The following is a 26,356-nucleotide window of genomic DNA, read 5'->3' on the forward strand; positions in this document are numbered from 1 at the left end:
TTCTGTGAAATCTGAATGAGTTTCAAACGTAGTTTTAGATTCAGTGTGAGTTCTGAGGATATCATTAACTATGATGTTGATCACAAACGTCCATAAATCTACATAGAAATCATAGAAAAATGAGGCTCCTAATAACTGCAGAACTTCATACTTCATACTTCCTGCTTCTTGAAAAGTTAAGGTCGATTCAGGGAAGACTTTTAACATTAATGTGTAACATCAACCAAAAGACTTTGTAGAAGAATAACCATTTAATAATTACACTGATGTTTGCACTCATAACACTGGCTGGGCTCTACCTGGGAACAGAAAACTGCATATTTTGGGGAAATCTTTCAAATGTGGATAATGTTAAACTTCGCACAAATCCTCCTTGAGTATTACTCTTTTGATAAAACACGTTAGCCACTCGAAAATTCAAGATGGCCGCCATTTCTGTCATGGAAATATTATTTTTTGCGATAAGTTCATCCACTATTTTCTCATATGAATAGTCCAGGTGTCAAATCAAACATTTCAACAACATAGAAGGTGAAATTTAGAACACTGTAAAAAATTAAATAAAAGTATATTTCAACAAACTATTACTCACAAAAAAGCAAACAAGTAGACCGTTGACTCTTACAGAACTTTGGGTTCATCATACATAAATGGTTTGCAAATACATTGTGTTTTATGCAGAATTTTTCACATCACATATCAGAAATTGCACAAATAAATCTCTGAGGAAATGTAAGAGTTGTGATTTTGACATCCTCATTGTCTAAAACACAGGAGTCAATTACAAAATCATTGAAAGTTGTCCTGTGGGTAAAAATTCTGTGGTAAAATATGTTTCCTTTGCCAGTAGTGGCGGCCATGTTGAAATTTCAAGTGGCTAATGGGATTTTTCAAATGAATGGCCCCAGAGGGATAAACATACCAATTATGGTGCTTGTGTCCACTTTTAAAAGATTATTGCAGTCATCTGCTGCACTACAGTACACTACACTACAGAATGTACCCTTTTAGATTTTGGCACTGACTTAAGTTTTGACAGGAAAGATTGTACTATAGAATCTGAGTTCTGTAACTCTACTTTTCTACTGAAAGAAAATTTGAAGATAGAGGATGAGGATCCCAGGTTAGAAAATCAAATATGTGACTGTTTACATTTAGGTGTGGTCTGTAAAGTCCATAGGGTTATGTGGTGTTCTCAAGTCTACGGTCTACCTCATGTGTTTGGTCTGAAATCATAGAGAGCCAACAAACCACAAGTTAAGTGAACTTCCTGTAACAGAAGAGTTCAGAGAGCAGATGTGAGTTTCTGTTGAGTCTTTATTAAGAAAAGTATCATCTGATCCAGAACAGTGCAGACAAACGGGCTGATTCACACAGTCAACAAACTGACTTGGGATCAGATCTCACATCTTCACTACAGAGTCCTGGAGTCTGTTTTAAAGGTCAAGACTGATCCGGATCAAATGGAGCCATGGTGTTACCTGTGTGAACTGAGTCCTGCAGACAGTTTCCACCTGTAAAGTTTCTACGGGAGCAGAAAAGAGAGAAAATGGACTGAGGAGTAGGTCTGGCCAGCCTATTAGTAAAATACAAACATCTTCTCATTCAGAGTCAAAGAGAGTGAGGGCCAGATTTTGTTCTTAAATCCAGTACTGGAGAATTTGAGGGGAATTTGGACTCAAAAATCTCACCATAATGATCCTTGAATCAGCTGCATTGAGTTTATCTCTAACTACCAGGATCACCATAGAACTGACCATCAGTATTACCTCCCTCTATCTGTCATTGTTCATTTCATTTCCACTGTGGCTGGTTTTGGCAGTTTTATCTCACCTTTGCCTGCTTACTGATGGTAGTACTGAAGTAAAGTCACCTGGTTTAAATGTAAATAACTCACACAGTCAGTCCTGTGTACTCATGAGGTGACTATAAAGAGACTGTAGTTTTGTCCTTTATGGGGAACAGCAGCTGTGATAAAACTTCAAGTCAGCTACAAGCAGCTGCTATAGTGAAGTTTTTAAAGTTAAAAGACTGATGTTGTAGTTTTATTTTCTTTAAACAAGTGGAGAAAACTGCCAGTATGGTGAGATTTGTGGTTTAATTTCAATGTATTTTCTAAAACGAATGTTAATTTTTTTGACTCTAGCACAGAAAATTGCTTTACTCATTTTGTTTGAAGACACTCATTTCCAGAAAACTCTTAAAATAAGTGCACCAGCAGATTTTTGTCACTTGTTTTAAGAAAATATTTTTATTAAAGTCAATTATAGACAGAAATTATCTGATAAGTGTAATGAGTGTAATGGTTTGAAGAAAAGGTTACATAGCTAACTGCTTATATAAATAATGTTTCAGACCTTGATTATTAAAAAGATAAAGTTAATGTAGCTGAATGATAAGCTAACATTTTGAACATTAGTTACATTGGTTTTAACTCAAGTAAACTGACCAAGCCAACTAAGTTAACATCAACTAACTTAGTTGGCTTGTAGATAAAGCTAAAATACTGCTAACCTTAGATAACATCAGATACAGCTAATGTAGCTGACTGCTAACATAAGACAATGTTAGCAGTCAGTTACATTACATTAAAGCTACATTACGTTACATTATTGTTAGCCGAACATTAGCTAACTTAGCAGGCTTGTTGGGAAAGCTAATATAGTACTAATTATTTAACATTATCGACACTTTACAGTTAGTTCGGAGCTAAAGTCAATGTAGCAGACTGCCAACATTAACTATCATGGTTAGCTTAGATGTAAAGCTCACATTATTATGTCAACTCACTGCTAACATTATTTACCATTTTGGACTTGAATATAAACATGAATGCTAATTAGCTGGCTTGGTGGTAAAGCTAACATCATGCTAACATTAGTGAACATGGAGGATCCATTTGGTTTGGAGCTAGTGCAAATGTAGTTGACCGCTAACGTAAGTTTATCTAATGGACCATGCTAGTCTTGAGATAAGACTAACACTGATAACTGATAATATAAGCCAATGTTGTAGATTTTGCTAGGTATTAGATAAGGCTAATGTACCTTACTGCTAACATAAGTTAACATTAGGAACCTTCTTGATTTGGAAGTAAAAAGGTACATAGCTAACTGTTAACATTAGTCAATGAATTTAGACATTAGTTTTTATCTCTGAGTCATTTTCTAATATTTGCTGGATAGTATTATAGATTTCAACATAAAGCTGACTGCTAACTTTGAGGTCAAGTGTAATGCTAACACTGTGGATACAGTCAATCTGGAGCTAAAGCTAATGTAGCTAACTGCTAACATATGCTAATGTTAGGAGATAAAATGAACATAGCTGACCGCTAACATCAATAGCAGTTGTCATTCATTCCAAGGATCATTGTGGATCATATTTAATATTTTGTGTCCAGGCACAGGTGAGTCTCTGTAGATGTTCACACTTTGACCTCAGCCCTTTAGTAAGGCAGAGCTGGACCTGAGGAGGAGGGGGGAGGGGGAGGATAATTGTGGGATTGTTCAGGAACAAAACATTAAAAAGAAAAAAGTGAATAAATCCTATGGATATTAAAATCAGAGTGGCATCCGGTTGCCTTCAACACTGATTTTAACAGCGTGACCCGTCTTCGTTAGGCGGCGGATGTCAGCAAATCTACGCATCTGTTTATCAACACGAGACAAACCCTTCTTCATCGGACCCTGAGGGAAGAAACAGACACAGAAACAGAAAATAAAACTAAATGTGAGATAGAAACATGTTGAGGATTGTATGATTTCTTTAAACATCTCTGCTTTAAATCTGACTGCACTGATGCTGTCAGGTTAAATGCTCAACATCCAGCCACATACAAACTTTACAAAAAATTGGACATGTGAAATCTTTTAACAATAGAAAGCAGTTTTAACAAAAGCAGTGTGTTTTTATCAGGTGTTTCATCAGTCTTAAGCCCACTTCACTTCTCCAGAGATGTGCATTGGGAGTCAATTCCTCAGAGTTGACAGGCAGTTCAGAGGCTTCACTGTTACATTACCTGTCATCATGGGGAACGTGGAGAAATGTTTCTGTTTCCAAAAATATATGAACTTTGCTCAACTATACCATAAAATCTCAAATAAAAGCTGGCACTCAAGTAATGACAGAGACTCAAACAGCGGATGGCAATGTCGGTATGAACAAATAAATGCCAGATATAAAAACATGGAGCTGGAGTGGAAGTACCTGTGCTCACATGGTAAATTCAGTGTAAATCCAGCATTCATAAAAAAAAAAAAATGTCAATCAGAACTTTGTTGTTCTTGTTTCCTCTACCATGAATCCTCTGACAACCCCTCCGATTAATCTGGTGTCCCTTTGAAGGGGCCTGACCTTGAGGTTGGGAACCTGTGGAAGCACCAGTCACTGGAGAACAAAGTACTTTTACTTTGATACTTTAAGTACAACTTGCTGATAATACTACAGTACTTTTACTGATGTAGGATTTTTAATCCAGGACTTTTATCTTTACTTGAGTATTTGAGTTTGCTGGATTTTGTCCATGAAACTCACACTTACTGCTAAAAGTATACCAAGGAAAGCAGGTAATATGCCATTTGAAGCTGCAGGTGGATTTCAATGTGGAATATGTGCAGGAATTGCTGAGTCATATTGACAGCAGAGGAAGAGTAGACGACAAAATGACACAGTAGAAGAGTCAGGTATTAATTAGAACTGAAATTATTAATCACTTGATTGGTTCATTGATGCTTTAGTGGAGCAAATAACTGCATGTTTCAGGGAAATCTTTCGAATGTGGATAATGTTAAACTGGGCACAAATCCTCCTCGCATATTATTCTTTTGATAAACTACGTTAGCGTTATCGTTATTTCTAGCAAGGAAATGTTCATTAGCTCATCCACTATTTTCTCATATGAATAGTCCAGGTGTCAAATCAAACATGTTAACAAAGTAGAAGGTGAAATTTAGCACACTTTACAAAAATGTAATGACAGTATATTTCAGCAAACACATTACTCACAAAAGCTAACTAGCTTAGTGCCAGTGAGTTAGCCTAGCAAGCTAATGTTAAGACAAATAAACAAGTAGACTGTCAACTCTTACAGAATTTTTGGTTAATCATTCATAATAAATGTTTGAAAATACATTGTGTTTTATGCAGAATTTTTCACATCACATATCAGAAATTGCACAAATAAATCTCTGAGGAAATGTAAGAGTTGTGATTTTGACATCCTCATTGTCTAAAACACAGGAGTCAATTACAAAATCATTGAAAGTTGTCCTGTGGGTAAAAATTCTGTGGTAAAATATATGTTTCCCGTGGCCAGAAATGGCAGCCATCTTGAAATTTCAAGTGGCTAATGGGATTTTTCAAATGAATGGCCCCAGAGGGATAAACATACCAATTTTGGTGCTTGTGTCCACTTTTAAAAGATTATTGCAGTCATCTGCTGCACTACAATACACTACACTACAGAATATACCCTTTTAGATTTTGGCACTGACTTAAATTTTGACAGGAAAGATTGTAATTTGGTTTGGCTAGTATTTGTCATTCTAATCATTAAAATGCCATAAATTAGCTGGTTTCATCTTCTCAAACATGAACATTTGCTGTTTTTAATTTGTCTTGTTAGACAGTGAATTGACTTTTTTTTTATCAAATGTAAGAAAAGAAGCAGCAGCAGCAGCAACATTTCCTAACACTGGAGAAGCTGAAATCTTCCACTGCACTTTTGTTTCAGCAATCATTGATTAATCTAATGATCATTTCAGCTCTAGTATCATCACTGTCAACAGCCGAGTCAGCTGAGCTGTTAGCTCATCAAAAAGCTGATGTCACTTCAACACAAAACAGGCTGATGGATCACATGTCACCTGGATGCTCAACAAAAGGTGTAAGGTGTCATGCATCATAACACTCATGAACAAGAAGCCTCCACCAAATTCATCACACATTCATGACTCCACACAGGAGTCATGTTAGTGTGGTGCTGTGTGCTCACAGGTAAATCAGGTCACAGGTGAGTCAGTTTACAGGCTAATATCTTTTATCTGGAAACAGCGGTGCATCTTTTTTCAGGAGAAACACCACACAGTTTGCACCATCACTGCACACCATGCAGAAGGACTTACTGCCCCCACAGGTCAACAGCAGGAACTACAGGGGCATTCTGTTCCCCTCTATGCTGATCTTGACAGCTCCCTGTGGGCGACGCATTTTCCTTTCCTCAGCAAAGCGGCGCTTGTGCTTCTCCAGCAGGCTGAGGCTTTTCTTATAGCCGCTCTACAGAGGACCAATCACAGCTCAGCTCCTAAACTCAAACCTCCACTGACAGTAAACAAACATAAGAGCTCTAAGAGATAATTCAACTGAAATAGAGGCAAACGGGATTTATATATGCATTTTTATTTTAAGGGATTCTTAATTTTACTACTATAACTTTAAATATTATTATTTTAACGATTTTATGGACTGATCACTGATGACTCCCCGACATTATAAAATCCACACAGCAGTGAGGGTAGTGAAGGCCGACATCCTTTAAACTCAGTTTTTTCTTTTTGTAAATGACTTTCACCTTCTCCAGGTGACTGAACATCAGGTTTTGCCTTCAGACTCTCTGACATGATCACTTTTTGACAGAACAGGAAGACAACCCCTCCACCCCCCCATGTACTCACTCTGCTGGAGTCCACCTCTACGTTCCACTTGGGCCGTACAACATAGTCTTTGTTGGAAGGCATCGGGACCCGAGCCCTGGCACAGAACCCGGGGTCTCCGGGTCGCAGAGCTCTGCAGGGAGGAGGCGGAGTTTAGTGTCTATCTTTATTGTTAAAAACTAAATCAAACTTTCATATTGTCAGACATCTGCAGCCTCACTCGACATGAGTATGATGACAGTGACATGATTTTATAAGTCAAGAGCTCTGTTGATTCCAGTTCCTGTAAAAAGCTTTTGGATATGTGCGTTGTGGAACTGAAAGCATCAAAACTTCTTGGATCCAACAGACAACAAACCACCAGCTTCTGTCACTTTGAAACTGAACTTACTTTTCTTCTCCAGTCAGCTGTTTCTCCAGGTCTCTGCGAGGCGTCTGACCCCCTGAACTAAAAGGAGAGAAGGTGAGGGAGAGAGAGATACGTGGGTTTATATCATGATGAATGAACAGTGAACACAGTAACCAGGGTGGGAAACAAGCAGAGTTCATACATCTGGAATGTTGCACCTGATGCTTAAACTCAGCAGGACGTCCACAGTCTGCTGATGTGCAGGATAAATGTCCCACTAAGCAGCAACACCACCAGCAGAGTCTCCATGCTATTATTAGCATTCTCCACCTCACAGCAGTTAGTCAGCAAGTCAGTGCTAAAGTCTGTGACCTGCGACCCAGGAACCATTTCAGGAAACCAGGAACCTTACCTGCATTTCAACCAGAGGAACCAGAGTCTAATTTTAATTCCTGATGCCAGAACAGTCCCTGCTCTCTCCTGATGGCTCAGGAACTATTGGCTCTACTGTGCTGAACAACGCTGAACTCAGGCTGCATCGTGTGTACAGCTTCATTCACACAGTAAACATAAGCCTACTCAGCTTCCTCCCTTCCAGGCCCGTATAAGGAAGTTCAGTCCTTCTATCTGTGCTTGGATTCACACTTTGAATTCCTGTTAAACTCTCAGTCTATAGACTTTGAAGTGCAACCATGCAATTGTAAAACTGAACCTGATTGGTGGAGAGAAGACGTCAGGTTCCTCCGCCCTCTCCACTATTCTTGAGGCTGACTGGGGGTGGGGGGTGGGGGGTAATGAAATGGAAGGATGAGGAGGAGTAAAAGAAGAAAACTGAGTAAGAACATAAAAACCAGAACAGGACAGGAGAGGCTGAAGAAGAAGAACAATATGATGCTGAGGAGGGGAGAGAATGAAAAGAACATGACAAAAAAAGAAGGAGAGAGATTATGTAGGATGAAAACACCTGGAGGAACTGGGAGATATGACCTGAAACCTACAAAGACCTGAGGAAGAATAATGTCACATCCACGCAGACTAAAACAATATGTGGGTGGTTTTCATCTTTTGCTGCAGATATTTGTGACATGTCATAAACCTACACCACAAGACTTTTCATCCTCTTCAAATACAGAGCATCAGAGATAAAAGAAAAAAGGCTCTGACATTAATTAATTAGTTAAAGAGCCACAATAAAGTAGGGAACTACCCAGGGCCCCAAGATCCCAGGTGCACTGGGTGTCAGTTGTTCTTTATGATTTAATTACTTACAAATGAATAATGTTGTGTCCTGTCTAAAGTCTCCTTATAACACCTGATTTTTTTACATTATATTGTGCTCCCATGATGCATTTCACTCACTGTAGCAGGAAGTACCGCAGAGGCAGTTTTGAGTACTCTGTCAGTCAGTTAATCTTTACAGGTTTGTAGCTGATATCTAAATGAGGCTGAGTTTGAAGATACTCATGAGTCAGAATGTCAACATGTTGACATGTGTCTCAGTGATGGTCTCTAGTTGCTGTTTTATTTTCAATCTTATTTATTTTTATTCAATTTTGATCTGGTATTTCTGGTTTTATGTCTCTGTAAATTACTTAGCATCTGTATGAAAAGTGATATATAAGGAAAATAATAATTCACCTAATGGGAATATTTTAGGAATTGACTAAATTAAACATTTTAAAACGCTGTTGGCCACTCTCATATTCTGGCTCATTTACATCAAACTGTGCACGCTTCACTTTACTGTCAACATATTCCAAAGCCGCTGAATGTGCTCCTCCTTTTTCCACGGACATGTGGCTCTCCATTCATTCATACAGTCTGTTCATACAGTTTGATGATGAGAGCTGTGTGATGTTGTGGAGATGAGAGCTGAGTGTATCAGTACCTTAGTCGTCGTCTCTGAGGCATCTGCTGGTCCAGGTCTCTCTGCTGCCGCTCCTCTCTCGTCATTCCTTTGTAGTTCGACGTCAAACCAAAGATCGGCCGCGACCACTCATCTGGACACAAGACACATCCACACTCATCATCAGTACACTGTCTCTGCTAATCCTCAGTGACACTGTACCAGCCTTTAATGACAGTTAGCATTGTGCACTGCTCTCAGCTGATCACGCTCTTATTCTGAAAAAGACCTTTTGGAGGGTTTCTGCAGTGTTCACCAAATCAAATTTAAGACTTTTTAGACCTTTTCAATACCATATAGAATGAAATCTAATATCCATTAATTAATTAACAATTATTATTTAAGTACATGTATCTATTGTCATTTACATTCCATTTTTGTTTTTACTTTTCAACTGTGTAGAACAAAAAATTTTAGTAATATAATTTACAATCAATCAATTAACATGGACCTGGACCCAGATCAAATTAATGGGAAGATTTACCAAATAAAAAGATAATTACAGGTTTTGCTGTTTTGCTACTTTCTATGAGATACTACAGTGGCTAGCAGTAACCAATAATGACATAATAATAAATACCTCAACAGAAAAATGATTAAAAATAGCTCACAACTTATATAATACATAACCTATATAAATAATATTACAGGCAAGAAACAATATTCAAGACTTCTGAGTTAAGTTCAAGACTTTGTAGAGACCTGTAGATTGACTCTGCACTGGTCGTAACACAGATGGATTACATGACGAACACACTGATGATTTTGATTTAACACTTTTTTTCTTTGTAAGACTATGTTCATGATTATTTTCTGTTTCCTTCTGTTATTGCTCATCTTGCCATCTTGTATTACTGCTTATGTATTACTGTGATGTTTCCTGTAACAAATGACAATGTCATTGTCCTGTTGTAATGTGTTACTTTTTTCTTTCATTGTTTTAAACTCAGCACACTTGTAAGAGAGGACACATGGTCCCCTCAATGTGTTAATCTGAGTGTAAATAAAGGTAATGATAAAGGTTATATAAAACATTTAAAAATCAATTTAAAAGTTTTAACATCAAACTGGATTAATGAGCAAACAGAAGCTTTTTATGTTGTGTTCTATTGTAACTTTATGAAGGTTGTTTTAGAATGACTTAGTACCAGTTGTCTGGACAATTATACCCCTTTTCCACCAAAATTAGCAGGTATAAATGCGTTTTAAACGCGGGTAAACCCACTAATAAAAGCTGAATTACCCCTTTTCCACTACCCCTTTTCCACTGCCAGTCGAGTTTGTTTTTCTGTTATGACTTACAGACGTTACAGATGTCACAGGGGAGCCAGAATTGATAAATACCTGCGTCTACTGCAGAGTCATGGTGTGAATGCTGATTGTTCCCTTTTCCATTGCTGACAAAAGCCCAATGCTAGCAGGTCTTAGCGGGTTTTTGACCAATGGAAAAGGGGCTTTCCACTTCATTTAGAACGTGAGTGTTGGTCCTCCTGTCTCTAAGTGTTGTGAGGTGAGAGGTCCTTACTGATGAGCTTGAGAGCGAGGTCTTTGTTGGATCGAGATTCTTTGGGATGTTTGTACAGGAACATGACGGCGCGGCCAATCCCACTGTGCTTCAGAGTCTCCTGACTCACACTGGGCAGCTGCAGGAGGAGACACACAGTCAAAACAATAAAATAGCCCTGGTCTTTAAAAAAGAAACCCAGAGGTCCACCTGTGACCATCTGTACTCACCTCCTGAAGGATCCTGAGCAACTCCTCTCTGATTCTGAGAGCAGGCAGTGATTTATCTGGAAGAGGACTGATCCACTCTTTAATGGCAGACATCACTCCGCTGTCAATAAACGTCTCCTTCAAGTCCTGTCTGAGGGACAAACACCATCACAACACCTTCAACTAGAGCTCCAGGAGAAGTTAAAGACTTGACTGACGGAGGGGTTATGAGTAGGGCTGGGGCGACGTGTCGACGTCATCGACTGTGAAACTGTGCGTCGATGCGTCGTTTGAAAACAAACAATGGCGGCAGCAAGTAGCGGCAGTATCGATACCAGCGAGTCAGTTGACTCTGATCAATGTAGAACACGAACTCGTAGTTCAAAGGTATGGGAGTATTTTTCCATAAAAGGAGGCCCTTGTGTCGTTTGTCGGCTGTGTAAAATGGAGATGGCTTATCATAAAAGCACGACGGCGATGCACCAGCACATCAAAAGGCGGCATCCAGGCGCAGCTTGTGTGGATGACAAAACACCGCAAGTTTTCAACTTTTTACAATATCCACTTTTCTTGTTTGTTTTGTTGTGCCATATTATATTATGCAAGGATTCATCACATTTTATTACCATATTGTAACATTAAACATCATACCGTGCCATTCATCCAAACACTCCCACGTACACATACAGACACACAGACACAATATTCTTGAGTGAAAAGGCAGAGTGTATGTTCCTGTGAATGAACAGCACTTTATATTTTCTTAGTTAAAAAAGAACACTGCTGCTGTTTATATTTTATTGATTTTATGATGATAACATTTTCTTGATTCTTGCACAACAAGAACTTGTTTTATTTATTGAAAGTATTTTATTTCATTTTATTTTTTGTTAAACGCTACCTCTGACTTCAGATTGCACTATTGTTTTCATTACTTGAATTTTATTTTGGAATTTGTTAATTTTTGGTGAAAACAATAAAAATATGTTGGAATGAAGAAATTTGTGTTTTTTCATTGAGATACATAAATTAGCATATGTAAATTGCTATATAAGTCAAATAATGGGAAAATAATCGATAATCAAATCGAATCGAATTCGAATCGAATTGAAAAAATGAATCGTTAGATTAATCGATGCATCAAAAAAATAATCGCTAGATTAATCGATTACAAAAATAATCGTTTTGCCCAGCCCTAGTTATGAGGTGTGAGATCTCAAATATAATGAGCTCTTACTTCTTCAGGTGCATCACGACTTGTGGCAGCAGAGTGAGTTTCTTCAGCGCTGGTTTCTTCTGACTGTTCAGAGTTCGATCCTCCTGTTAAAACAACACACAGTCAGTCAGGCAGCGAAAAAAACAGTGATTGGGGTGATGAGGCTTTTATTTTGTGGGGCAGACCTCTGCGGCTTCGTTCATCTTGGTGATCATGGCACTGACCACATCATCAGCGTCGCTGATGAATGTCCCTCCGTCGCGGTGTCTTCTCTTCCTGCTGTTCATGGCTTTTCTCCGAGCGAGCATGATGTCGAAGTCAGACATGAAGCTGGTGCTGAACACACACACACACACAGATTACAAGTCTTCAATTAAAACTTATAAAGTAGAAACCGAGAAATAAAAAATAAAAAATCTTGTAATCTTGTAAAGTCATTTAGGGAAACATATATGGCAGATACTGCATTGTCTGTAGCCTGACATGTTAATGACTCTGTATCATGTTGGTAGATTTAAACCTTTTTGGTACAGGTTTGGTTTGGTCATAACTGTTTTCTCTTCGCATTAATTTCTACATTCAGTATCTAAAGACTATATTTTTTACTTATTTAGCTTTTTATATATTTTGTAATTTTTCTATGCAAAGATTTCAAGACCCAATGACAGTTTGTTTGTCTGTGTTTTTCAAGTACAGCAGACAGTTAATACAGCTCCATCAGTGCGTGATAGCTGAACTGTATCTGTCATTATTAACTCTGACTTAATAGTTTTTATATAAAAATTCTTATTCAAAATGTGCAACCCTGAAATCACAGGAGCTATGATTTTAGTGAAAACTTCCATCATTAGAAGTGTGTTGAGCTGCAGACAGTGAGAATGGAAACCAGCGAGCTGCTAGTGACGGGTCACTGATAATCATTTTGAGGTACTTCTACTTTGCTAGAGTGGCAAATATAAACAATAAAAATTAATGTTTATAGATTAGGCCCAACACTAGTGTGTAGTACCACTTACATATTGCTACATCAAAAATAACTATGTAATAATGTAATAGTATAACATGGTACATTCACTTGTACTTGTCATGGTGTATATCTATAGTGTGGTTTTAGTACTTTGACTTGAGTTAAGGATTTAATACTTTTTCCACCACTGCTGTTAACAATAAATATGAGATAGTATAAATATTTTATATTAAAAAAGTTAAGTTGGTAGTTTTTTTTTTTTTTTTAATAAAATCGAGAACAAAGAAAGTTTGCCCAATTTTTGAGGACGTCAACAAGAAACAGCTCAGCCATTTAAATCACAATATTCAGAAATATCCTCATATTGTCATATATTGTTTCAGCCCTGTCGTGTTTCTTACTCTTGACCACTGCGGTCAACGCCTTCATCAGAGTCGGACTCCTCCTCCAGCTGGTGCTGCTTCTCCCTGGCCTCCTTCTTGGCCCCCTCCAGGTCCTCCTGGTTGAAACCCTGCAGCAGGAACAGACACTCAGTCAAGTGAAAATAAAACCTAATCCATCAACTACCTTCATGTCCAGAAATTGAGCAGGATGATATTTAATCAGGCTCTGTTAACTTTGACACATCCCCTGTGCTTCCTCCTGTTTTTTTAAATCAGTGATGTCTCCTGTTATTAACCCGCTGTTTATATAAATTGTTAATCATGAGCAGCGAAGCAAAATAGGGAGAAAGGCCAAAATATTGGTGAGGACTTATAGAAGTGTGGGGGAAAGGAGGGAAGGTGTGATCTGTTAGTGTTTAAGAAGAGCACTGGTAATAGCTGATGATTCAGAAACACAAACGACATAAACAAACTCACCGTGAATTCCTCCTCCTCCTCGTCTCCAGACTCTCCAAAGATGTCTGCAATCATTTTCCTGCACAAAACAGAGGGGTCAAAGGTCACACCAGCAGCTCCCAGTTCAGACTTGGGGTTCAAATGTTTGTTTCCGAGGGTCATTAAATTAACAGAGAGTCAGTTCACTTTGTGTGAATAGAAAGTTTGTGTGTGTTATGTTTGCAAACAAGGCTGGCCTCCAGTTTTTCCTTGAGGGACTAATAAAGTTTTTTGGTCTGAAACTGATTTATTATTTTCTCTCATGCATAGGGAAGCAGCTAATGATCACTTTCTCATTTTTCTTAATTACTAATCTGTGTATAATTTTTCCAAATTAACCATCCAAAATATCTGAAGATGTCAAAATTATTTTTAAAATGTTCATCAGAACAAAATGTGATAATCAAATATACAATAAAAGAAAACCACTACATGTTTAACAGACTGGAGGCACACAACATTTCATAAATTAACAAAATAAGTGCCCATTAACTTTCTGGCTAATCAGTTAATTGACAAAAAGTCTCAGCTGTATTTGTGACATGAAAGATTTCTGTGTTTAATAGTTAAGTTTTTATTAGGTCTGCTAGTTTCTTTATTAATTAATCTGATGTCCATTTTTTTGCATGGACTGATTCTGTTTGTCTGTAAAACATTAGAAAATGTTTGCCACAAAGTTTTATTTTGTTATTTTTGTTTAAAAAATTGATTACTTGATCGACTATGAAAATAGTTTTTGATTATTTTCTGTCAATCAAATGGTGGCTTAATTGCTGGTTTCATTTCATATGAAAGACTAAAACAATTCAGGAATGAAATGAATTGAAATGGACGAGATGTTTACTGACACTGAGCAGCAGCCTGTAGCCCAGGTGTGGTCCTGTTTCAGGTTAAAATGGCAGCATTAGTTAGAACCCCCTAACAGGCAGATTTCACCTTTAAAATTCAGATTAAAATTCTTATTATTTGTATCAGCTTCTTTCAGCTCTTTGCTGAAGCTCTACGATGTTTCCACTGAATTCAACATTCCTCCATCAGATGGAAATATTCTACATGTTTGACCCCAAAGTTAAATTTTTGGATCTCCACTAGATTCTGAGGCAAAGTTCTGTGTCTGAGCAACATGTGACAGCCTGGTGTGAGTTTATAATGACAGGTCAGTGAGGTTTAAATTGAACTGGAGTCCAGAACTCACTCCTCCTCATCGTCGTCTCCAGAGTCGCTGTCACTGCCGAACAGCGCCTTCTCATCCTTCTTCCCCGCCATGGCCTTCGACGCCTCGTCATCGCTCCCGCTGTCTGAGCCCAGCTCCCTCAATTTGGCTGCCAGACTCTTATCAGGACCAATTAACCCCCCATCACTGTCTGAGTTCTCATCATCTGACACCGCCCGACTCCTCTTCACTGCTTAGGACCACAGAGAGAAAACACATGAGCCTGATGGTACCATCTGAACATTCCCTCAGTGTATGACAGTATGATCTGCCTCTAACCTCTGGTTTCAGTCTTTCCAGCAGATGTTGAACCTGCAGCAGAGATTTACTCCCACTGACACACATTAGAGCAACAGTGAGGTCCAACACAGACAGTTAGGGCTGGGCGAATAATCTAATATTATTTTCCATTACGCTTTTGGCTTTGAACAATTCTGAAAACAAGATAATCGAGATAAAACAATATTGTTTCACAACAAATTTCATCACCACTACAAAAACCATCGCCCCATCCACTTCTGAGTTACGTTTTAACATTAGCAACGTATGTAGGAGTGGGTTGTTGTGTTGCACATTTGGCTTTCTAAAACCTCAAATGAAAAAATGCTTTGTGAAATTATGATGACTGGGTGTCCGTCCAAAAAGTATTGGCTTGTGTATCAATCTATCTATTTATCTATCTAGTTAGCTAACTTTTAATTGGTTTGTTTGTTTTTCCATTGAATTGTATTTTAAGTTGAAGAAAAGTCCACTGTTAAAAAGACAATGTTCTTTTTAAATGCGTGGTCTTTCCAAAGTCAATGAGTAATCATGTTAAATAATCATGATCAAAATAATCGTGATTATGATTTTTGCCATAATCGAGCAGCCCTACTGACAGTGGTGATGAGGTGTGGATCACAGTTGGTGTTCCATCTCATCCTGAAGGTGCTGGATGAGGCTGAGATCAGAGTCACGCTCTTCCACACCAAACTGGGAGAACTGGTCTCTATGGAGCTGACTACACATGCAGAGTAAAAGTTAATTGTTGCTTCAAACTTCCAGACTCATCCCACTGTGCTGCTCTGAGTTAAACTCTCTGTCCTTTACTGTAAAGTGAGCCGGAGCCTGGAGGCTGATGGGAAGTTCAAGACAGAAGAAAGAACTTTTGAGCCTTTCGTCCATAAGCAGCAAATATTTTTGTTCCATGAATATACACTTTATTAGATTAGACCTGTACAGTCTAATGACATAACATCACATCTCTTCACTGCTCATATTTTCTCATGTTTGTCCTCCCTATTTACACAAACAAGGAGTCAGAATATTAGAAACACCTCTCATAACATAGTCCAGTAAAACACAATCACTGTGACCTCAGTACTACAACATGTAACTGAATGAAAACCTTTACAACAGAATCAGAAACTGAACATTATAAACTCAGTGAAGTTGTATTGGACTGGATTATTATTGTGCAGGTCTTTCTATAAGTAAACTGTCACATCAACATATAGAAATGAACAAAGCAGCAGCTGACTCACTTGAGTAACAAACAAGATTTTCAGCAAAAAAACAAGAAAGAAAAACTAAAGAAAACTGAGTCATACAGCACACACTCAGTCACACGCACACACTTAGAATTAGGGCTGCACGATATGCCATAAAAATTGATTTACGATTACTTTGGCAGAAGTTGCGACTTCAATTGTGATAATTTTCTTATTTCATTTTTCATTCAGGGTGGGTAGCCATCTACCTCGGCCGGTTGGGGGGGGAGGGAGGGAGGGAGGGAGGGAGAGAGAGAGAGAACACAGAGGAAAAGAACAAGAATGTACAGTGATAGCAATATTAATAATAGTGACAGTAGATGCAGCGGTAGTAATGTAGTGGCAACTGTAGTGCTCCTACTGATAAAAATAGTAATGACAGCTAATAACATTAATAATAATCATTATTAATTACAGTAAAACCGTCTGGTCCAGAGCGCCTCACTCTTTGAACCTTAGAAGTGTATCATGTGTTTTTCTATTTCTTAATTTTTCCATGATGAAACATTGTTGAATCAACAGTAAATCCTGCACCTGTCCTCAACACACACCCACCACTGGTCTATTTCTTTATCTTCACTACTCTTCCAGTTTGGTCACATCACAGTACAATTTCCCTGCGGGAGCCCGAGCTCCAGAGCGACTAAAGAATTGGTGCCTCTGCTTCACAGAGGGATTTAGAGGGAGAATCCACCCCTGAATCACAGCTGCTGCTCTGTGAGTCTCACAGCTAAACACACCACAGTACTGATGTCACAGCAGCTGTTTACTGCACTGTTTGTATTCAGTGTCAGAGATGATGAACCAAGTACACAGAGGGAGATAGTTTTAAAACACTTCACAGCTGTAAAGCTGACAGTGTCTTACCTGGTTTGTCCTCCTTCTCCTCATCCTCATCCTCACTGTCTGACACGATGGCCTTCTTCCTCTTCACTGCAAACACACACACAAATTAATCAAGTGCTGAAGGAATATTTCTAGATGCTTTATCAACCAGAACATCAACTGTTCTTATTGTCCTCTTAAATTAAAGATGAACTCTGTGGTGCAGCTACAGTCTCAGGTTTCAGCAGGAAGTCAGAGCTTTATTTCTGTACTATAATACCAATGAAATATGCTCCTACAAATGACAGAAGTCAGTTCATGATGTTGTTTTTAAAGCTGCATCCATGGAATGAATCCACTGTTAAAACAAAGAGATTGACTGATGGAGCTTAAAGTTATAATCTGTAACTTTTCATCATTAAAATGTATTGACTTGACTTGACATCATATCCTCTATGATCATGTGTCAGTGTGTTTATCTGACAGAAGCTCAACATTGACTTTTATCTACTCTTAAGCCACATACACTTTTTACACCGTATTCAGCTCTATATTTGAAACAGATGAAGGATTTTAGTCGTCGGATGTCTGGATCTGAAGTTATCAGAGAAACAAGCTGAGGAAATGTTAGACAGCTCAGCTCCCAGCTGCTGGAGACGTCCTGTCCTGTGTCACTGAAGAGCATCGGTGAATCTCTGAGTTTTAAAGGTGAACTGCTTTCTAGGTGTTTCTACTGGTTTTAAGAGGAGGACACCTCTGTGGATAATTCAGCTGCTGGTAAAAACCTGCTGAACGTCTGGTTCATAAGTTATCAGAGAAACAATCAGAACAAAGGTTAGCATCAATCTCAGCTCCAACTCTTCCCTGACGTCTCTCCTCTCTCTCCCTTCTGTCCATCCTCCGAATACACTAAATATACTAAAATCATTACATAATCAAACTACATCATTTAGTTTTGAAGCTATGTACTGATATTTATGTCATGAGCTGGTCTGAGGTCAGTACCTGGCTTCTCGTCGTCACTGTCGTCTCTCTGCTCCCTCTCTTCATCCTGCTGCTCTCCATCACTTCCTGCTGGAGCTTTCCTCCTTCCTCCTTCCTCCTCCTCACTGTCAGACTGCATCACAGCTTTCCATTTCCCTCCTGCTCCACGCTCCGCCTCCTCCTGCTGCTTCCCCTCCTCCTCCTCTTCAGAGTCTATCTGTGCCACCTTGCGTCTGGCAGGCGTCTCTGTGTCAGAGTCACTGTCAGCATTGGACCGGTTGGATGCCACAGGTTTGGCATCCTCGTTCTCTGAGTCGCTGTCTGCAGCCGCTTTGTGCCGTTCCTCCCCCTCCTCCATGTCCGAGCTGCTGCCCCTGCATCTGACAGGGGACGACCCTTCCCCCTCCTCGTTTCCTGAAGCTCCATGTTTGACCAGGGACTCCTCCTCATTGTCTGATCCGCTCATCCTGCGTTTGGCTGGAGAGTCGTCATCGCTGTCAGCGGGACGAGGAGCCTCTGTCTCCGAGTCACTCTTGTCGCCGTCGTTGTGGTGCCTGGGGGCCTCGCCCTCTGAGTCGCTGTTGACTCCTTGGTGGTCCTCGTTGTCAGAGCCGCTGGCTGCCCCGCTGGTCTCCATGGCATGGGGGGCATCCTCATCGTTGCTGCCCTCGTCCTGTTGAGACAAACGGTGGCAGGTCAGTTTGACAGAAACCAACAACCTGTGCCGAGGATCCAAATCACAACTTTCATGCAATTTGTTCATTATTTCAAGTTAATGTGGTTAAGATGAAAATAAATCAGGATTCTGACATCATCCTCAGCACTTCAGCAGCACCAACTAGGACTGAGAATGACCATCATACAGCTCTGCCCTCTCCTCTGAGCTCTGAGGGTCTGAGAATGTGGATATGAACCAGCAGCATGTTCTCAATAGTTTAATAAAAGTTTAATAATGAATCATATGTGTAAATGGGCCAGCATCTTTTAAAACAAGAAAAAACACAGTATAACACAGTTGATCTGAATGTTCATCACATTGTGGATATGACAGTTATTCATTTAAGGTTGTCATTAAATCTGGCTTCAGTTCACTACTTCAAGTATGGATCAGAGGTTCTGTGCAGGTACACACAATACACACAACAAGTTTGTCTTTTATAAATCTAAACTCCTACTACTACTCGTGTTTCAAGCCCTGTTTTGTGTGTACAAAACGGTCTGCATTTATCAAGCTGGTAAAAGTTTTGGACTCAAGTGAAAGATAAAAGTAAAAACTCTTAACTGATCCAGAATGAAACTATTAATCAAACAAACAAACAAACGTCAGTTGAGACTGAGAGCTGCAGAGTCCGTGAAGCTGGTTCAGATCCTCCACAACAGCAGCACACAAACTGAGCTGAGCAAGACCAAATTTTTCTGTCTAATACAAATAATATTACAGATTAATGAAGAAGAGTGGTTTTAGTTGATTACTTTCATTTGATCATTTGATAGTACAGTAAATCCACTTTCCTTTTTTTTTGGCCATTTGCAAACAAACAACAATAAATCTTTGAGCAGTGAAGACTCAGTCTGACCTCAGATTGGTGTCTGTCGCTCCTCATGTCTTCACCGTCTGACGCTGGGTGTTCATCCTGAACCGGAGTGCCGCCTCCGTCATCTGCAGAACATACAACAGATCAGAAACAACACAACACATCAGTATCTTAATCTTATTACAAAAGATTTGTTACTGATGTCAAACACAAACACCTGCAAAGAGGCAGGAGGTGGAAAATGTGGCTCCCTAATGAAAGAGCTGCTAGAATAAAGTCATTTTTTAAATGGTTTCTGAAAAGGACTTCAACTAGACATTTGGATAGTTTAACCTTCATCTGAGTTTTTTTTTTTTTTTTTTTTTTTTTAATTACAGTTAGGTCTGAACAGTTCTGCTAAACCAAGCCCACCCTTGTTATTGTTATGCTCTTGTTTTCCATGTGTATTGCCTCAGGCCTACAGAGGAACCCAACCAGACCTGAATCTGGCTCAGTCTATGGCAATTTAACGGGGTTTACGATTGGTTTCAGCTTCACTTTAAGGTACAAACCCTCATTAAAAACAGAAAGATTTCAGGATCCTTTCCAGTCTGCACACCAAGCTCCATGCACAAAACATGCATTTTAATGTCCACAGGTAATTACCAAGTAGAATACATTATATAATCTGAGAAACATAATGAGATATAATTTTTGAGATGTGTTTTTTTTCTGGGCATCCTAACGAGTCAGTACTTACACCTCAAAAAGCAAGAACAATCTTAGGATCTTCAAGAGTCTTCACGCCAAAACGCCATGTAAAAAATGATGCCTTTTTCAAAAGCACATGGTATAAAATAAAAGATACTGCTAAAATGTGGGGTGATATAATCTCTAAGATTTTCTTATTAATTCGGCACAGATATCGTTCAATATCAATAACATTACATTTAATTTCAGATTATTATTATGTGATGTCTATCATTGTAATCAACCAACACTGAAACAGAGTGAGCCTTCAAATCAGCACGATGCTAACCGAGAGGAGGCGACGGATCCAAATCATTATGAGATACAAACATCATCATTTATTAAGATATGTAAAGACAAATAGGATGGTGGGCTGTAACGTTGCCTGTCTGATGTTCATGAAGCTAAAACGGAACATTTCCTGGTTATTTAAATCCAACACTGCTGCTAATCCCTCATCACCATGCAGTTAAGAGGATAAACAACATTCCGTTACTAATTTTTACAAAGTTAAACTTAACCTAGGCCCCTCTACTCATGGGTCAACAGTCAATGTTAGTTAACGTGGGTTTGTTATTTAAATAGGAAACAAAGCAGGAGGACGGTTTTACCGGAGCGGCTCCCGGACATGAAGTCGTCCTCTTCTCCGTCCATGTCTCAGGCGAAGAAAGATTCAGATTCAGACCTGAACACGGAGACAACTCTCTGTTTACTCAACTTTACTATCGAAGCGGGAAAAATAAACCCGAACTAAGTAACGACGCGTTTCCAAAGCTAACAGCTACAGCTAACTACTGCAGCCTGAGACCCAAAATGGAGTAACTGCGTCATCTGCGCATGCGGTCGCTGCGTAATAGTGTAACAACTTTTTTGAATAACCTTTATTATCAATCTAGAGGTTTACAAGACAGAACATTAGTCCACATGCATTGGGCTCAGTTAATCAAAGAACTCACTGTCAAGTACAAGCCCACTTTAAAAATAATGATTTCAGGATTCTCTATGGTCTGCACGCCAAACTCATGAAAAAATATTAAATAACGTGAAAACATATTGAGATTTCATTTCTGAGACGTGTTTATCTTTTTTGTGGCACACATCCACTATATTCAGCTACAAATTCACACAGTATCACCACAAAGTGTGTAGTTCTCTTTAAAAACAGCAATACATTTGGATCTTCTAGAGTCTGCACGCCAAACCCTTTTAATAGTAATTATAAACAGCTGAGAAGTGAACGGGACTGAAATGTCAAATTATTCAAATACATAATAACTGATTGTACTTTACTGTCTTTGAGCGATTTGACTGTGAAACAGATTTTAGTTTCATTCTCTACTCTGTAGGAACCTGAACCAGTATTTCAATAAAGTTAAAAAACAAAAAACACAGTGACGTCTTTTATGCGCGACACTGTCCACAGAGGAACCACGCGTATCTCACGACCAGAATCCAGAGGCGCTGAATCCACGTTTAAAGCGAGTTCTCGGTCCATTTAAATTCGGAGTGATGGGGGACCGGAGCCGGCTGTGCTCCGTGTGGCTGGGATCGGAGACTGGCATCCTGAAGGGGGTCAGTGTGTCCCGGAAACAGGCCTTCAACTTTTGCAACACGAGCCATCTGAGCCGCGACCAGGAGGTCCGCGCTCTGTGCTGGGGGGACCCGGCGGAGAGCGAGCTGCTGGTTGGCTCGGTGGACGGAACAGTGAAGACCTTCAGCACCGAGAAGGGCGCCTTCACCGAGTCCCGGCGCTGTGGAGACCCGGTGGAGGGCTGCTTCACCGGGCTGGCTGCGCTCAGTGGCTCCGCGCTGCTCACCTGCGGGGAATCCGGGACTGTGCGGGTCTGGAGGGAGGACAGTAGCGAGCCCGTCACCGAGCTAGATGCCGGGAAGAACGTGTGCAGGATGCGACAGAGTCCGGTAGACCAGCACAAGGTCGCGACCGGCGGGAAGGAGAACGGGCTGAAGATCTGGGACCTGGAGAGACCCGAGAAGTCCGTGTTCACTGCAAAGAACCTGCGGGACGACTGGCTGGACCTACGGCGGCCGCACTGGGTCAGAGACATGGCCTTCATTCCGGACTCCGACAAAGTGGTCACCTGCACAGGCTATCACCAGGTGAGGCTTCACTGCACTGCTTACAGTGAGAAAAACGGGCTTTAAAATTGAGAGATTTTTAGGCCAGTTTTAAAATGTATGAGCTCAGGGCAATTTTCCCCCTGGACGATAAAGTTTTGATAACTTCACCTGTGATGTTTAAAGTCTTCTCTGCAGATTGGTACAATTCTAATACACCAATATTACAGGGACAGTCCGTAAACAAAATGTCAACAAAGGGTAGAATAGAATAGAGAGGGATAGAAACTGTCTGACAGGTCTTTTAATACAGGGACAAACAACATACGACAAGACCACCCTTGAAGTTATTTATGTGTTTAACTAGGTTGTTATCATTAACTGAAACGAAATAACGAAAACTACATATGAAAAAACATTTTCATTAACTGAAATAAAAATATAAACAAGGCTTTATAAAAGAACAATAACTAAGGGAAACTGTGTTGTGTGTTTACAAAAGTAAATCAAATTATAGAGAAAATGTCTTAAGTTTTTGTATCAGTTTATTTCATACACCAGCTGGTGTTTCAGTGTAGGATGGGGCAGTATTTTAAAACTATAGTTTAAAACTAAGCATTTTCAAAAAATAAAAACTAAACCAGACTACCAAACCTCCTTTCAAAGTCAAAATGAAATAAAAACAAAAACGAATGGAAAAATCCCTAAACTATTATGATCTTGATGTTTCCATCTGCAGCACATTTAAACAATACAAATGAAGCCTGGATAATCCAGCTGTATTTCAGGGGTTCCATCTCTTCAGTTACATTTGTGACTAATATCTCCAGTTGTCTCATGTTTTACATTTTAAGGACACATTAAGATCATCCTGCCTAAACTGGGCACTGAACTGTGGAGAGAGGTGTAATAAACATTTTTCCTCTTGTAATGAAAGTCTTGTGTAGCTGTGAAACTTGATGACGATGCAGGAAAACCATCACCATCAAATTTGATTGCATTAATTAGCACTAATTCTAATTCTACTAAAAGGGGACGACTGTGGCTCAGGAGGTAGAGCAGGTCGTCCACTAATTAGAAGGTCGGTGGTCTGATCCCCGGCTCCGCCGCACTGCATGTCACAGTTTCCTTGGGCAAGAAACTGAATCCCACTTTGCCCCTGATGGCTGTTCCATCAGTGTATGAATGTGTGAGTGAATGGGTGAATGTGGCAAGTACTGTAAAGCACTTTGAGTGGTCAGTAAGACTAGAAAAGTGCTGTATAAGTGCAAGTCCATTTACCATTTATTCTGATTTTATTTTACTTGTACCTGAGTTTTTTTCATTTTACAGTATTTAATATTTCTGCTCCACCACATTTATCTGACTTCAGTTTTTAATTAAAAGTGAAGCTTTATTTATAGATGAAACTACCAAACATTATGCAAAGCAACTGAATGAATCCACCTCCACCAGGTACAGCATTACATTACTTCTGTCAGTTACAGCATCAATAACTGATACAGTAATATGCTCATGTCACAGTGTGCTCTCTGGACCAGAGTTCAGTCATACCTCCTTCAAATGAGACCATGTCAGCTCTAGTCCCCTGCAGTCCTTCATCACTTTGTTGTGTCTGTCTGTCCTCTGTCAGGTCCACGTGTTCGACCCATCCTCCCCTCAGCGCCGTCCTGTCCTGGAGGCAGAGTACGGCGAGTACCCGCTCACCACTCTGTCCCTGCCCGCCGCCGGCAACACGGTGGTGGTGGGAAATACTCACGGCCAAATCGCCATGCTGGACCTGAGGAAAGGTCTGGTGCGCAGCTGTCTGAAGGGGCTGGCGGGGGGGGTGCGGTGGCTGCAGTGTCACCCCTCCCAGCCAGTGGTGGCATCCTGTGGCTTGGACCGCTTCCTCCGCATCCACAGCCTGGAGGACCGCAAGCTGCTTCACAAAGTCTACCTCAAGTCCAGACTCAACTGCCTCCTGCTGGCCAGCCGGGACCTGGAGGACGGAGGGGGGGCCACAGAGGGGGAGGGGGTGAGTCAAGAGGTGAAGGAGGAGGAGGACGAGGTGTGGGACACCATGGAGCAGGTGGGGGAGGCGGAGGAGAAGCCGAAGAGGAAAACAACAGAGGAGGAGGAAGAACCACAGAAGAAGAGCAAAAAGAAGAGAAAGAAAGGACAAGACTGAGGGGCATTTGAGAAGTTATCAGTGCGTGGGACATTTGAACATCTTTGTGGATCTGTTAGTTTGATCTGAGACTAAACTCTGATCTGTAGTCTTGTAATATTTTGTCTGGGAGCTTTATTAAAACAGACATATGAGGAATGATAATTTTAACAGTTGATACTCCTCTTCTTAAAACATCAATCAGATAAAAGATTTTATCTATCTATCTCTACCAAAAGTCAGGGACTGATGCACAAAACGCTTTGCACAGGTTGTGAAAACTGAAGTGCCCTCCATGTTGTCTACAGGTTGTGAACAGTTGTGTTTGTGTGCTCAGACCACAAAGACGTTTCATAGAATGTGTTTTAAAAAAACAAAAAATGTCGAGGTGAGTTCCACCTTTGTCACTCTATAAACTTGTATGTATATTGTATATTATCTACACATACAAATACAACAGTTAAACTCTGTACTGGGTTTCATTAGTATCATATTCTTCTAATAATGTCAATCAACTGTCTGTAAACTGGATAAAGTTTATACCACAGACACTGATGGTCCTTGGTTCTGATTAACCTTTAGTTTAACCAGACAGCTGTGATGCAGGTGTTACCACAGGTCAAAATACTCATTACTGGTAACAGCTGTGTTAATGAATAAACAACTGGATGGTTGTCACAACAATCTGCTGTGAAGCAAAGAGATCTTTGTGTGGCATACAGAGCCATCAGTGAGTTGATATACCTACATTATTATTTTTATTATTTACATGTTTAACATAATTTCCATTTAGTACAGCTCATGTTCAGAGTGTGGTTAAAATTGTCTGTGTTTTATGATAAGGAAAGGTTGGTTTATTGTTAAAATGCTCTAAATTAAATATTTTGAATAGCTGGTGCTGATGATAATAAGAATTATCTGTAAATCTCTGTAAATATTTATATTAGGTTATGTGAAATTGTGATGTAGGTCAAATAACAAAACAAAATTACTGAATCAGTGCAATTCATGTTTAACTTATTAATCTCCAGAAACAATGAAAAACAATAAACAAATTGTAATCTTTAAACACAGCGACCTGTGTACCACAGATTAAGCATACTGCTTTACCTTTAACTTCTGTAAAGAAGTAATTTGCAGTCCATTTCTTGTTGAAAACACGGCATTCGTTATCAACTTTTCTTTTCTTAGCGTGAGCTGACATCTTGAGGGTGACCGAGCGAGCATCACTTGTGACCGTTAACCTTCACCCGCGCACGCGCATATGTTCTTACAAAAGTAAAGTAACGCTTTTCAAAATAAAATTAACATTTTTAAATAAAAGTAAAAAAGACACGTTTATCTTATTTATGTTCTTCATAATTGGCCTCGCGGGCCGGACAGGGGCGTATAAAGGGCCGGATGTGGCCCGCGGGCCGTAATTTGCCCAGGTCTGACTAGCAGTATGTATCTAACTCCGACCAGCAGGAAGAGCGCGTTCGCTACACTGTGTTCGGGGACAAGGGAAGTCTCGCGTGAACACGTTCAGAGAACGAGAACACATACTTGAGGGTGAAATTACTGTGTGTGTGTGTGGCGAACGGTGATGGTAAAAGACATATGTTTGCTCTTTACAGGTAAGAAGGGAGAGTTAG

At 39.8% G+C, this 26,356-nt stretch overlaps 2 protein-coding genes across 2 annotated transcripts; one reads left to right on the forward strand and one right to left on the reverse strand.

Moving 5' to 3' along the window:
- Window positions 1-1,299: 1,299 nt before the first annotated feature.
- On the reverse strand, window positions 1,300-21,308 carry iws1 (IWS1, SUPT6H interacting protein). Its single transcript, XM_022738393.1, has 15 exons — window positions 21,109-21,308; window positions 19,811-19,893; window positions 18,255-18,906; window positions 17,292-17,357; window positions 14,878-15,088; window positions 13,665-13,722; window positions 13,206-13,315; window positions 12,023-12,173; window positions 11,859-11,941; window positions 10,643-10,772; window positions 10,434-10,551; window positions 8,891-9,002; window positions 7,045-7,101; window positions 6,675-6,786; window positions 1,300-3,689 (listed from the first exon to the last, which is right to left on the reverse strand). The coding sequence occupies exons 1-15, from the start codon at window positions 21,149-21,151 to the stop codon at window positions 3,564-3,566; spliced, it is 2,112 nt and encodes a 703-aa protein (XP_022594114.1). The 5' UTR covers window positions 21,152-21,308; the 3' UTR covers window positions 1,300-3,563.
- Window positions 21,309-21,594: 286 nt separating this feature from the next.
- wdr74 (WD repeat domain 74) lies at window positions 21,595-25,602 on the forward strand. Its single transcript, XM_022738394.1, has 2 exons — window positions 21,595-22,615; window positions 24,207-25,602. Exons 1-2 carry the CDS (start codon window positions 22,007-22,009, stop codon window positions 24,741-24,743), a joined length of 1,146 nt encoding a protein of 381 aa, XP_022594115.1. The 5' UTR covers window positions 21,595-22,006; the 3' UTR covers window positions 24,744-25,602.
- Window positions 25,603-26,356: the final 754 nt, after the last annotated feature.

Source organism: Seriola dumerili, unplaced genomic scaffold, assembly GCF_002260705.1.
Source record: "Seriola dumerili isolate Sdu_G_001 unplaced genomic scaffold, Sdu_1.0 BDQW01000036.1, whole genome shotgun sequence".
In the NCBI taxonomy this organism is placed as follows: Eukaryota; Metazoa; Chordata; class Actinopteri; order Carangiformes; family Carangidae; genus Seriola; species Seriola dumerili.